We start from the raw sequence: 14,528 nt of genomic DNA, 5'->3' as shown, positions 1-14,528 counted from the left end.
TATTGAAAACTCTGTTGAAAAGGGAAATTTACCCTTATGCCAATGTTGTGTAATCCCAGATTTGGTATATATAATTAGCAGGGTGTATGGGTGAGAAGCCCCCCACATGGGGGTTGAAAGGGGCTTCCCTGCATTAAAACAGTTTCAGTATTTTGAGTTTTCAATATTTTGACTTTCAATATTTTGAGTTTTCAATATTATGAATTACATCCATCTAAAGATGTATTAATCTTATGGTTTGTGTTGGAATATGGTGATATATTAACTATACATCCAATTATGCAGTTATACAAGTGGATAATTATGATATGTATTAAAATTCTTTAAATTGTTTATGATAAAGTATTAACTGCATGGAAATATCATTATCAAATCTGAGCTATAGTATAACAAAGAGTAAATGTAACAGATGATGTGAAATATTCACAATGTGTTTCTACTGAGTTTTGTCTGTAATATGGTGAGGCATTAGCCATATGATTAAGTCATTATGTGAACTAAGTTAGTTGCACTGTCTTAGAAATAACATCTAAAAAGTTAGCCTTTTTTTCTATTCATTAAATAGGGTTCGTAGTTATTGGGCCTAGGGGTGGTAGCTTGGTTAGTTTTGTAAACCATTTTGAAGTATTAACTTTGTGTCTGAATATGTGTCTGATCTAAATGTCAGAATATCTATTATGTAGGCATTTTATGGATGGTGAAGTTGTAATGATACAAAACTGGTAAAAATACAGAAGGATATTTGTTGAATCATGTGAATAATCTAAGGTTGAGATGTTCTTCCTTTTACATGAAGATTATGTGTAGTACAAGAACATGTGATTAGAAACCTGGAGATAGTAAGAACCATGAAGGAATACTTGAATACCACTAGAGAGTGAAGCTGTGGTATAACCAATTATTGTTGTAAGAACGTCCTACATACTGTGCAGCCTAGAGTCACACAAACCCAGTTGACTGCAATATTACACAGCTTATAAACAAAGGGATTGTGTCTAGATCTAAGGATGTCATTGTCCCCCTTTACTCAGCTCTCATTAGGCCAGTCATTGAATCTAATGTGCCCTTTGGCATCTATGTGCCAGACATATGCAACAACTGGAAAGCCCACAGAGATGCCTTACTAAAAGCATACAAGGCCTAAACAACATGTTTTAGGACTAACTCAAAGCTCTGTCAGTAGACTTGTTATCCTGCAGACTGCGAAAAGGTGACCTGTGTCTGGCTTACAAGGCATCCTTAGACCCAATATTGATGGATTTACTGCACATCAGCAAGGCAAATGTCATCAGAAATATTCTGTCTAGGGATCTAAACCTCTTCTGGAGCATCAACAGAACAGTTTAGAGGGAAAGGTATATCTCGCAGAGGTTACCACTGTCCTGCTCTGGAACAGACGCCTCATCCACATAAAACAAAATTCACACCTGTCTATATTCAAGTGCGACTAGGATCTATGGATGTGAAACAGAAAATTTAGCCCAGGATTGCCCCTGTACTACTAATAGACTGAGGCAGCTCCTAAATGCTTTATCCCATGCATGGATCTTCTCAAATTATCTATGGTATGATCCCAATTATTCTCATTATGAGTAACATATAACTATCAACCACGGGCTGGGTAGTTTTCTAATTAGGGGTAATAGGTAATTATAGACTATGAGATGGATAAGATCAATCTCTAACCAAATGGGTTAGGTTAATTTGAGCAGAAAAGGGAAACTGTCTAGGCATTAAATGGCCTGCAAAAGCAGCGAACCCCGTACTTGCCTATGAGCCCATAAATGATAAAGAAAGTAACCTGATGAGAGGCTGTATGTGTCAATGTTTTTGCCTGCATGTACTGTGTAGCATAATATTAACCTGATTCTGGTGAGGTGCCATGAGTTGAAAAGATGGATAAAGTTGCACTAATAAATGCTTGATATAACTTCAACAGAGTATCTTCTAACATTCAGTGAAATTTTATTTTGTTTCTGCAGCATGTTGAAGAAGGTGGCCCAGCCTTTGAAGCAGGACTGTGTGCCGGTGACCTCATTACACATGTGAATGGAGAGCCAGTGCATGGCCTGGTCCACACAGAAGTGGTGGAGCTGATCCTGAAGGTCAGTAGGACAGAGTTATGGAAAGCAGTAAATAAAGAAAGGAAAGTCTGTTTTCATGCCAGATCTGTTCACGGGGTTGGCTGGTGTTTTCTGTATGGGTCAGGTTCTCCAGCTTCTTGTTAGCATCACACTACAGGACAGGCAACAAATCAGATCTCTCTGATGGCTGGAGTGATACAGCAGTCAGAGAAAAGCGACCAGGCAATAGGAAATGTCATTTGAGGATAGAGGGTTTTGACCTGAGTACTGACCAAAACAGGAAAATCCACGTAGATGCAGCCCACAGGAGGCCACTACAGCAGTTTTGCCCACTTCCCTTCCACCTACCCTGGGATTTACTTTTCCAAGCCTTTAGTGCGCTTCTGTTTGTAAATAGATTTTCTGGAGGAATGTCCATTAATGGGCTGTGTTTTGCCATTCTGCTTTACTGAAGACCAACTGTGATCATTTTTACAGCAAGAGTAAAATAAAGAGCACTCATTAATTCTCCTAATTAGCCTTAGGGTGCTGTTTGGTCCTGGCGGTGGAGTAAATAGGGTTTTTAGCTGCTCAACCTGGTTTCCCAGTATTAAGGAGAACTTGCCCTGCATGCTGAAAACAACTATTCTCCTCAACACACTGCGGTTTCCCCTAACTAAGGAACTGAACCTTTCCTCCCCACTGCTACAGTCCCCAAGGGAATTTAATTATAAGTAAACTGCTCAACCTGGTTTCCCAGTATTAAGGAGAACTTGCCCTGCGTGCTGAAAACATCTATTCTCCTCAACACACTGCGGTTTCCCCTAACTAAGGAACTGAACCTTTCCTCCCCACTGCTACAGTCCCCAAGGAAATTTAATTATAAGTAAAGTACGTACTTTAAACCAAAGTCTTAAGACAATTAGTGTGAGATATCCTAGGTTGTAAGTTTACTTTCACCAGCCAGGACAGCCGGCAGCCTTTACTATCTGCTCCCATACCTGTCACCCCTTCCCCCTTCTTAGACTACAAGTATTTTTACTGTTCTTCCTCTTCAATCCTCTATAGCAGACTTACTGCCCTGCACTCTTTTCTCAGTATATATTGCCTCTGCTATACAGCTTTTGTCCACTAGAGGGCAATAGATTCCTTTAGACCACCATTCTGACTCCAATTTTAAGTAACTTACAGGCTCTTGGATTCTAATATTCTGGAAGAGCTAATACTCCCACTCTATTCTTTCTTTCTTCTAATATTCTTCACTGCCAACCCTCTCTGCATATTCTATTATCAAGGCATTGTGTCACCTTACCCTCTGCTGCTTTACTTACCTTTGCTTACTGCTCCTCTGATTGTTTTCCTAGGGTGAACTCCTCTGTGGCTCATCCCACTCCGTTCGCCCTGCGGGCTCACTCCGCTCCCCTACCCTGCCCCCAAATTCCACCCGCCCCCAGTGGTCCTAAACTTATACTCTAACTGCCACACCCCTATGCATTAGGACCAACCTCTAACTCCTCCCTTTAAAGTGCTATTACCTCTATTATATTCTCACTTTACCCCTATCTCCTCCCCTTAAAGAACCATCACTCATTTACCTTTATCCATTACCCTACCACTCTATCCACAAATATCCCTACATTTAACAACCTTAACCTAAACAAATGGCTCAAGGATCCTGTAAACCCTTACCTTTATTACTACTCCTAATTATACTTATCATTCCCTATCTACTTACTCTCTACGAACACCATAGATTCCTAGGACTGCATACCCACATCATACACACCTCTGTCCTTACCCCCAGCTCCACTCATAGTGTTAGCAACCTCCCCAGCTCAGCTAAGTACTCAGCAGCCATATTTCATAGACTCCATCATATCTCTCAATGTAACCCACTAGCTAGAAAAAATAAGAACCTAATTTTTAAACTTCTACAACTCATCCTAAAAGTTCAGGTCCACTCCCTGTTAGATGGTGATATACACCCTAACCCAGGTCCTACCACTATCACAGCTACACAGCCTGATACACCAACAAACTCAATCACACAGACACTTACCAAGCCCCCCAACTCTCTCCTGATAGCTCATCTTAATATTCGTAGCATCAATAACAAAATAGCTCACCTGCATGCCCTTATTGATGTTTATTCCTTTGACATCCTCTGTCTGTCTGAAACATGGCTTAATCCATCAATACAAGACAGTGCAGTTCTACCCCCTGGCTATAATATCATAAGATGTGACCGTAACACTAAAAAAGGAGGAGGCGTAGCCATACTTTATAAGAATGGATTACAAGTTACCTTGTTAGACTCCAAACCTCCTCTTTGCAACAATGCAGAAATTCTTCTAACTAAGGTTCAGCTTAACAAAAGCAAAGCCATATATCTATCATGTGTCTATCTTCCCCCAGGCAATGACATCAACACATTAGTGGCTATCCTCAGCTGGCTCTCAAGTAACTACCCCCAAGAAACCATTATACTTGGAGATTTTAACATTAACTGGAACTCCTGTATATCTGAGCAGCCTTCTAATCATATCAACTTATATGGTTTTACCCAAACTATAACATCCCCAACCCGCACCAATAAAACTAACAACAAAACTAGTACCCTTGACTGGATACTCACTAATACCCCCCAACTAAACTATAAAACAGGCACCCTCCCTGAGGACATAAGTGATCACTTGCTTACCTATTTAATCAGAACAAAAACTGTCATCCTAAACTCTGCCATCTGTAGAACTATTCGCACTACCAAAAATTTTAACCCTGCTCACTTTCAAGCTGAACTAGTCACCTGTGACTGGTCACCCCTGAAATACCTCCCAATAGATAATGCCGTGAAATACTTTAACTCTAAATTTCTAACCATTTTAGACAGCATGCCCCATTACGCAAAGTTAGAATTAGAACCAAACCGGCACCATGGCTCACCAAAACGACCAAACAAAAAATCCTCCAAAGAAATAAACAATGGGCCAAATGGCGCTCAACAAAAAGCTCCTCAGACCACCTGCAATTCAGACAGCTAAGAAATGAAACAAAAAAAGCCATATTAGCCGATAAAAGAAACTACTACTACCAGCTACAACAAACCAACCAAAATAATCCCCAAAAATTCTGGCGAGGTATCAATAACCTCCTTCACCCTGGATGCTCAAGTACTCCCTCTCCCTCTGGCTCTGATCACAACAATCCCATCCAAATAGCTGACTCATTTAATACTTTTTTCACTGAAACCATACAATCCCTAGCCAACCAGCTATCCCCTAGCATCCCAGGCTCTGCCACAACCTTTACCAATAATTCTCATCAATTTCATTTTCAGCCAGTGCCCACTTCACTTATCTGTAACCTCATACAGAAACTTAAACCCACTACTCTCTCTGCTGATAAATTACCTGCAGAATACCTGCAAAAAGCTGCTAAAGTCATAGCCTACCCCACATCCTTCCTCATTAACAGAACTATTTCTGAAGGATCTATTCCCCTAATCTGGAAAGTCTCTCACATAATTCCCCTGCATAAGGGCGGTAACTCCAAAGAGTTGTCCAATTATAGGCCCATAGCTATTCTATCTCCTTTGGCAAAAATAATGGAGAAATGTATACACATACAACTGTAAACCTACCTACTCGATCACAATTTATTAGCACCCTGTCAACATGGCTTTAGACCATTTCATAACACCACCTCTGCTCTCTTATCCTTCACTAACCATATTAACAGCAATCGTAATATTGATACTCTATCCTCAGCTGTTTTTATTGACCTGTCCAAAGCATTTGACATGGTGAATCACCACCTCCTTATAGACACACTCAAAAACCTGTCATTGGACAACCATACTATACAGTGGTTCCAATCATACCTACATAACAGGCAACAGACTGTACTATGGGAAAATACTTTATCTTCCCACGTCCCAGTCACTCTAGGGGTCCCGCAAGGATCTATATTAGGCCCATTACTCTTCTCCATCTTTACAAATGACCTTCAGTCTGTAATTCCTCAAGCTGACTGTATCCAATACGCTGACAACTCCACACTCATATGCGCTGCTGCTTCTCAATCAGAACTTCAGTCACTAACCCAAATGACCTTTAGTACAGTTGAAAACTGGCTCCTACAAAGACGTCTTATCCTTAACCCCAAAAACAAAATGCTACTATTTACCCCCACCCGCAGAACCTCCCCACTTAACTTTACTATTACTTCAAATGATGGAACTATAATATCTCCTGAACCAACCACCAAACTACTCAGGGTACTAATAGATAACAACTTGTCCTTTGAACCTCACATTAACAACACCATAAAAATAGTAAACAAGAAACTAGGTTCCCTCTATAGAATAAAACCCTTTCTTACACCTCCAGCCAGGGTTACTATTGCTGGTACCCAACCTCATCTCTACCTTGCTCTATGCCTCCCCTATCTATACCAAAATATGTAGAAGTAATCTGAGTAAACTTACATCCTCCTACAACAATATTGCCAGATTTGCAGCTGGGTCCTCCTATAGAACTTATCACTGTATTAATCTGAATCAGTTAGGATGGTTAGAGCTGCCAAATTTAATACTTTTCAATCAATTAATAGTAGCCCATAAGATCCTGTATTTACCTCAAAATACACCCATACTTACATCCCTAGTCATCCCCTATAATAACCTCAAGACCTTATGCTCAGCTAATAACCTACTTGTACAAATATAAAAATCCAACAACTTAGCTGGTGACACCTTGTTCTCCAATACAGTAGGTAAAGCCTGGAACATCCTCCCAAGCCAGCTAACCTCAATATCCTCTGTCAGCTTATTTAAAAGCAAGCTTAAACCCTACCTCAAATCACACTGGCTATGCCCCTGTGTTAACCCAGACTAAGTACCTAACTATTAACTAGACTCCCACAATTCCTAGCCTATCATGATCTTGTGTTGTCTCACTAATTTTTAGTGAGCTTAACCTTCCTTAGGATTTTTTCTCATGTAAATAAGTATATACTGTGGAATGATCAAACACCTTCATATAGTATCACAACCTATGTGTTAAATAACACTAGAAATCCATCCTTGTTTGCTGTTCTTCTATACTCTATCTATTGATCTCTAGTGTTTTTCTTTCTTAGGTTTTTGTGAGACCTTAGTATCTCTTATCATAAATTACTAGGTGTATCTAATTTTGTAATATGTTATAAAGATTTGTACTACACCATTTCTAATACAAATGTATTAGTCTTATTCATCTATTCTTAGATAAATTTTTCCTTTTTCCTACTGAAATATAAAATATATAATCTTAGGCTTGTACTATAATTGTTAAAACTTATGTACCAAATTATACTGTTATTGTCTTTGTCGTGACCTTTTATGTTGTTGTAATTTGTGGAGCTTTTCTCCCCAGGCCTCCACTGAAAATGGACATATATCCAGTTGGACTAGCCCGGTCAACAAATGTAAAATAAAATAAAATAAATAAATTAAAGTCCCTCTTTTGGGTGAAGGAAATCATGCAGTAAAGAACACAATCTGAAACATTTCTGAAGGAAACATGCTGTCGCTACATATTAAGAGAGCAGATGCATCTAAGTAAAGAAATTACGGACAGAGAAGGGAACCTTAAGCCCAACTATTTTATCCAAATAAGTTAGACTGCAATGGTTTCCTGCACCAGGTAATGTCTTTCACCTTCACATTAACCATCTTCAAGCCTTTAAGCTTTATAAAATATTTAGCTTTGTACACTGCCCTTTTACTGCCTCTGTCTCTCTCCACCCTCAATTAAGATCTTAATAAAATGCCTGCATTTTCTTTACATGTCCATTGGTGTAACCTACTGTGCTTCTGTGGAGAGAATTCACCATATTCATGTCACTGTGCAGGGTCTTCAGATCTGTGAATACTTCATGGAAGGGCTCACAGATTTTTATTCATACAACCCTATCATCCACTGCCGTTCTCCATTCGTGACATGCCAACCCTGTACCTCAACATACTGTGGACTCTGTCCCCTCCTTACATATGTTAACACCTTAAGATCATTAGAGACCGTGATCTTCCAAGTTAGCATTCAATGACCAACAAGAAAGGATTGCAATGGTAAATTCATTTGCCATTTATTACTTAAAAGACATAAGCGCTTTCATCTATACAATTATACACTTCTTCAGATAAAACAATACACTGAACCACTCCATTTTAATTGGATATTAGGCACACACACAGAGGGAAATCGTCTATATGTGGTTATAGCAGCAATTTGACTGTGGAGGAGAAGGGGTTGTTAAAAGAGGTTATGACCAATAAATTAAGAATAATGAAACTGAATAAGGGAGGGTGAGGAGGGGGTTGGTTGTTATGGACCAATGGGATTATACAGAATGTACGTATAAGTTATTGTTTAATGACACATACAGACAGGTAACCAAAAATGAGGTTAATGTGGCATATAAGAAGATCTAGGTGTTATTATGCAACAACAGTTAGGCATTGAGGAATATGAATGTTTGAATTTAACTGACCCCATGGTGCCCACCATATTCGGGGTGCCTAAAATACATAAAAACTGTAATAATCCACCAATGAGACCTATAGAGGATGATAGGTGTCACATATCCAATGGCAAAATATTTAGACTACTAGTGTAAAACTTCAAGTATGTATGTAAGGACTCTTGGGACTTTTTGGCCAAATGTAATACATTGGCCTATAATGATAGATATGTCTTTATTACTATAGATGCAACAGATTTGTTCACAGTGATTGCACACTCTATTGGGTTAGAATGGTTCACAGATTTTTTTATATAGTAGTGGGGCATTGAAGCAAGAAATGATCCAAACCTATGAAAACTTGATGAAGTTAATATTAAAAAACAATTTCATATTTTTTGAAGGTCAGTATTTTTTGCAAGATAAGGGAGTAGCCATAGGTTCGGCTGCTAGCCATTTGTTTGCTAACAGTTTAATGACTTAATGGAAAAAGAAGTTTGTTCTGAAGAGCAGATTTACTGAGTCCTGCTGCCTTTATGCAAGGTACCTGGACAATATATTCATTCTGTGGAAGGATGAGGTGGAGAACATTCCCCAGTTTATTGAATATTTAAATAACATTATTGAATTCCTACAGTTTTCATATGAAGTGCGTAAGGAAAATATTTCATATGTGGATATTATGTTGACAAAACATAAGAGAAACATTTGTTGTTAGAAATATTAAACTCAAAATAAATTGTAAATGTAATTGTAATACCATGGGTGTGGTTCACGTGGCATTATGTCAACAGTATCCAGGATTTTATTTATAGGAAGCCCACATATTCAGACTCCTTTTTGCACTTCACCAATGCACATGCAACTGCCCAGAAAAAAGAGGCAGTGAAAGGACAATTTGTTCATACTGCTCACATGGTATTGGAGTTCAAAGATTTTATGGCAGAATGTCCCTTGCTGAAGGATATGTTTAAAAAAGGGGCTACCCTGTAAGTTTTGTTGACGGGTGTGTATGAAGTGATTACTAAGAGAAAGAATACGTTTTTTACCCCTATTTTGAACAATACATTGGACATTAATTCATTTCAAAATAGTGACAGTGAGAAATTAACAATTTTAATGCAAGGGTTATCTTTGTTAACTACATTTTCTTTAGACAGTGACACCATTAGCTGGATTGCACAAACAATTTGGTGTTTATTTGAGGGGAACAATGATATAATAAACAATATGGGGGTAAGCCAGTTATGGTTTACAAAAAAGGCAGAAGTTTTAAGAATATTTTTGAGTCTGTTAATAATGCAAACAAAATAAATAAACATGCAATGAGTAAATGTGGGTTCTGCGATTATTGCAAGCATATTTTTATTGGTGAAACATTTGTTGTTAGAAATATTAAACTCAAAGTAAATTGTAAATTTAATTGTAATACCATGGGTGTGGTTCACGTGCCATTATGTCAACAGTTTCCAGGGTTCTATTTCGGGAAAACCGAGAGAAAAATCAGGGAAAGAGTATACGAAAATCTGTATGAAATAAGAAAGAACAAATCGACCAGTGTATTATGTAAGCACATCAGTAATCATCCCAATCATAGGTTCAGATTTACAGTTTTGGAGAAGGTGGATTTTAATCTGAGAGGTGGACCATGGGGGTTATTGCTAGAGAAAAAAGAATTATATTAGCAGGTCTGCTTGAATGCAGGCTGTGCACGGGGGCTTAATGAAGTCTCCTTGACATCTTCTTTGCTAACATTGAGAGCATATATGAGATAGGATGTATTATGATTGTATGGTACGTTTTAGATATGTAGGGAAATGTATCTATGAATGATCTATTTATGCATTTTATATGTATGTTATGGTTTTTAATGATGTGTTTGATCTGTGACTTTAAATGAGTAATGAGACGGGGGGTCATGTGACTGCTTTGGGGATTTAAAATGGAGTGGGTCAGTGTATTATTTTATCTGATGAAGGTTATAATTGTGTAGACAAAAGCCCTATGTCTTTTAAGTAATAAACAGCATTGAGTGAATTTACCGTTATGATCCTTTCTTATTGGTGGTTTGTTGTTATTATTATCTTTGGTGGTTTTTACCTTTCAATGACCGTTGACTCCCCTATCACTGACCTAGAGCTGTTCTGAGCACGCCCTTTGTCCAGGTGAATTATTTTACCTTTCAGTGACAGGTGGCTCCCCTATCACTGACCTAGAGCTGTTCTGAGCACCCCCTTTGTCCAGATGCATTATTTTACCTTTCAATGACAGGTGACTCCCCTATCACTGACCTAGAGCTGTTCTGAGCATTCCCTTTGTCCAGGTGCATTATTTTTCCTTTCAGTGACCGTTGACTCCCCTATCACTAACCTAGAGCTGCTCTGAGCACTCCCTTTGTCCAGGTGCATTATTTTACCTTTCAATGACCATTGACTCCCCTATAGTTCATAGGTTCATAGTTTAGTACTAGGCTAACTGCCCCTGTGAGCCATTTTAAGCCTAGACAGTTATCCCTTGTGAGATTCAAACCATGCACCTTGTGTTTGTAAGGCAAAAAGCCACCCTCCCAACCCTATCACTGACCTTGAGCTGTTCTGAGCACTCCCTTTGTCCAGGTGCATTATTTTCCGGTGAAACTCAGTTTGCAAATCTCTAGTAAAGTTATAAGCATCCATACGTCTTTCTTCATCATCTTTTACAGAGTATATAACCTGTTATAGACTTTTAGTGCCAACAGTGAACAGGCACATTATTTCCCTCAAGCCCCTCTGTAGTGTTGTCAGTGAATTGGTTAACTAGATGGCCTTACTGCCAATCCCTGTGATACCACACTGATAGCCATCCTTTCCCAAGACTGTAGCCCGTTTACTAGTGTCCTCTGTCTTCTCTGAGCTGACCATTTTCTGACATGGGTCACACCTGATGTCCAGTATTTAGTGAATCATCAGCTTTCTGCACTGGATCTTCCAGACGTTTCCTGAAACACTGAAGGCAAAATCCATAGCCTACCCTGAATTTCTTAATCTATGTAATAGAAGAAATAAAAGCAAATTCTTTGGTGATGCATTCCTGACGTGAATCCATTGTGCCATTGAACACAACGAATGTCATTCTGTTGTTTCGTCGGTTCCTTCATGCTATTTCCTATATGAAAAGAAGGCTCATTTTCCACCTCCCTGCTGCTGCTATTTCTGCACTGGAACTTCTTGTGTCCTTTTTCAGTCAGTTAAATAACATCAGTAGGACTTAATTCTCAGATAAGAACTGCACAACAAATATTTGTGCTTTCTGCAGCTCCTCTAATATTCTCATGTGGACTCCATATTGTCATGCTGCCTTTACTGCTGCAGGTCTGTAAGCGGTGCAGTCACTGCTCTCTGAAAGCGAATACTGGGAAGTAATTATTTTTGTGTTTCATTCCTGTCTTGTCCAGCTCCAACACCATGCTTTGTCTAAGCTCTACTTTCAGCCTCACAGTAATGTCTCCCATTTTACATTCGGTGTAAGGCATTTGTTTAAATACTGTACTGCATCATATTCTGCTCTGTTTTCATCTTCCTAATAGACCTCACCCTTTGGGCATTCCAAGGAGCACACTCTGTTGTCTTCCTTTCTTTAAGTATCAAGTTACTTGAAAGTTATACTTTCATCTATGAGAACAGTTTAGTTTCCTCCTCATTTTTCGTAGCCTCTCTCCTAACGTTCTGAGTTGCTACGATCAATACTATTCATTTTCGCCGAGTTCATATGCATTGTGTCTTTTCCTTAGCGGGACTGATTGTATATGCAACTCCCCTTTTACTCTTTTTCCAAGGAGATTCACCTGCCTGAAATCAAGTTTTTTTTTGCAAAGCGTCTTAGCTGATTCTGTCATTCAGAACTGAACTATTTCTTGTATGGGTCGTTTTGCCCACCTGTCCTTCAATCAGAATCGCCAGTGTTCCTGTCGTCCTGTACTAACATATGACTTAATGGCCATGCACCTGCTGCCTATATGCAGCCTACCGTAAGGACTGGATGTGGAAAGCCCATTCTTGATGCCAGCAAGACATTATGTTGTTAATTACATTCTCATGCACATTTCTCAGTAGTTCTTTGGAGGACAGCCTTGTTTATTTCCATACCATGCAGTAGTCTGCAGACAGCCTACATGTATAATGTTGGTTACAATGCACCAGTGTGCTGATGTGAGCAGTCATTACTATAATCAGTGCGTTCATCCATCCACCCACCCATTACCCTCATCTCATTTTTGCACATGAGGTCAGGGCATCACTTCAACAGTGATAGTCATCTGGAGCCATAGTTCACACCACCAGGTGGCTAGGCCTGCTATGGTTGTTCTTCCATACTGCACATATATGCACACTCACATCTATGACCAATTTATAGCATCCAATCCACCTACTGCATGTCTTTGGAATATGGGAGGAAACTCAAGCACCCGGATAACACCTACACAAACACATTAGGAACATGCAGACCCCACACAGAAGGCACTCCAATGGAGAATCAAAGCAGAGAACATTTTGATGTGAGGCAACAACAGTACCTGCTTCACCACTGTGATACTAGAAGTAAATACAATATAGTATGCTATAGCAACATTACGTAAAACAGATATGTTTAATGTTTTTTTTTGTTATTCATCACTAACTGTTGTGTTTAATTTTCAGAGTGGCAACAAGGTCACTGTCACCACCACCCCCTTTGAGAACACATCCATCAAAATTGGGCCTGCAAGAAAATCCAGCTATAAATCCAAAATGGCACGCAGGAACAAGAGAACTGTACCAAAAGATGGACAGGAAAGGTACTATTAAAACGATAGCCATATTTTATTTTATTTTTATTACTTTGAATGTTTTTCAGGCAACGTTTTTGCAGTAATCACTTAGAACTTCATTGGCACAGTTCACAGCACTTCCCCAGGAGATACAGACTTAAGTTGCAATAAACATTCTTCCCCAATTTAACATCTGAGATGCTTATAGGTTCATATATTTGAGACAAATGTAAGACCCAGTGGCCTTCAAGAACCATTGATGCTATTATTCTATGCCAAAATTTACAAATACTCAGGGGACCAAGGTCTCAGCATGAAGACACTGTCACAGTTTCAAAATATGCAAGGCTTCAAACTGCGGACCTTCCCCAGGCAAGGATCATATCCATACACCAAGATGGCAGACAGCCTACATCAAGGACAAGGGCATATTGGGATATCAATTAGTCATATTCGATCTTACTGCTTCCAACAAGCTGTTGTCCAAAAAAGGGACTGTCATCTGAAATTGTGTCAAGGGCCTTTATAAGCGAGTCGGTATGTAGTAGTACCAAGGTCCTTTATCACCGAGTCTGTATGTAGTAGTACCAAGGTCCTTTATAACCGAGTCTGTATGTAGTAGTACCAAGGTCCTTTATAACCCAGTCTGTATGTAGTATTACCAAGGCCCTTTATAACCGAGTCTGTATGTAGTAGTACCAAGGTCATTTATAATAGAGTCTGTATGTAGTAGTACCAAGGTCCTTTATAAGCGAGTCTGTATGTAGTAGTACCAAGGTCATTTATAATAGAGTCTGTATGTAGTAGTACCAAGGTCCTTTATAACTGAGTCTGTATGTAGTAGTACCAAGGTCCTTTATAACCCAGTCTGTATGTAGTATTACCAAGGCCCTTTATAACCGAGTCTGTATGTAGTAGTACCAAGGTCATTTATAATAGAGTCTGTATGTAGTAGTACCAAGGTCCTTTATAACCCAGTCTGTATGTAGTATTACCAAGGCCCTTTATAACCGAGTCTGTATGTAGTAGTACCAAGGTCATTTATAATAGAGTCTGTATGTAGTAGTACCAAGGTCCTTTATAAGCGAGTCTGTATGTAGTAGTACCAAGGTCATTTATAATAGAGTCTGTATGTAGTAGTACCAAGGTCCTTTATAACTGAGTCTGTATGTAGTAGT

General features: G+C 39.1%; 1 protein-coding gene across 1 annotated transcript in view; it reads left to right on the top strand.

The window, feature by feature from the left end:
- MAST1 (microtubule associated serine/threonine kinase 1) overlaps positions 1-14,528 on the top strand; it is a 1,222,161-nt gene that overhangs the window by 1,101,918 nt on the left and 105,715 nt on the right. Inside the window, exons 23-24 of the mRNA XM_044084747.1 lie at positions 1,983-2,105; positions 13,241-13,377. Coding sequence (XP_043940682.1) covers positions 1,983-2,105; positions 13,241-13,377 — 260 coding nt within the window. The remainder of the gene's footprint in view (positions 1-1,982; positions 2,106-13,240; positions 13,378-14,528) is intronic.

This window comes from Protopterus annectens, chromosome 9.part0, assembly GCF_019279795.1.
Source record: "Protopterus annectens isolate FY-2018-M chromosome 9.part0, PAN1.0, whole genome shotgun sequence".
In the NCBI taxonomy this organism is placed as follows: domain Eukaryota; kingdom Metazoa; phylum Chordata; order Ceratodontiformes; family Protopteridae; genus Protopterus; species Protopterus annectens.
Note: the sequence above shows the minus strand (reverse complement) of the source record. Positions and strands in the feature narration are given on the sequence as shown.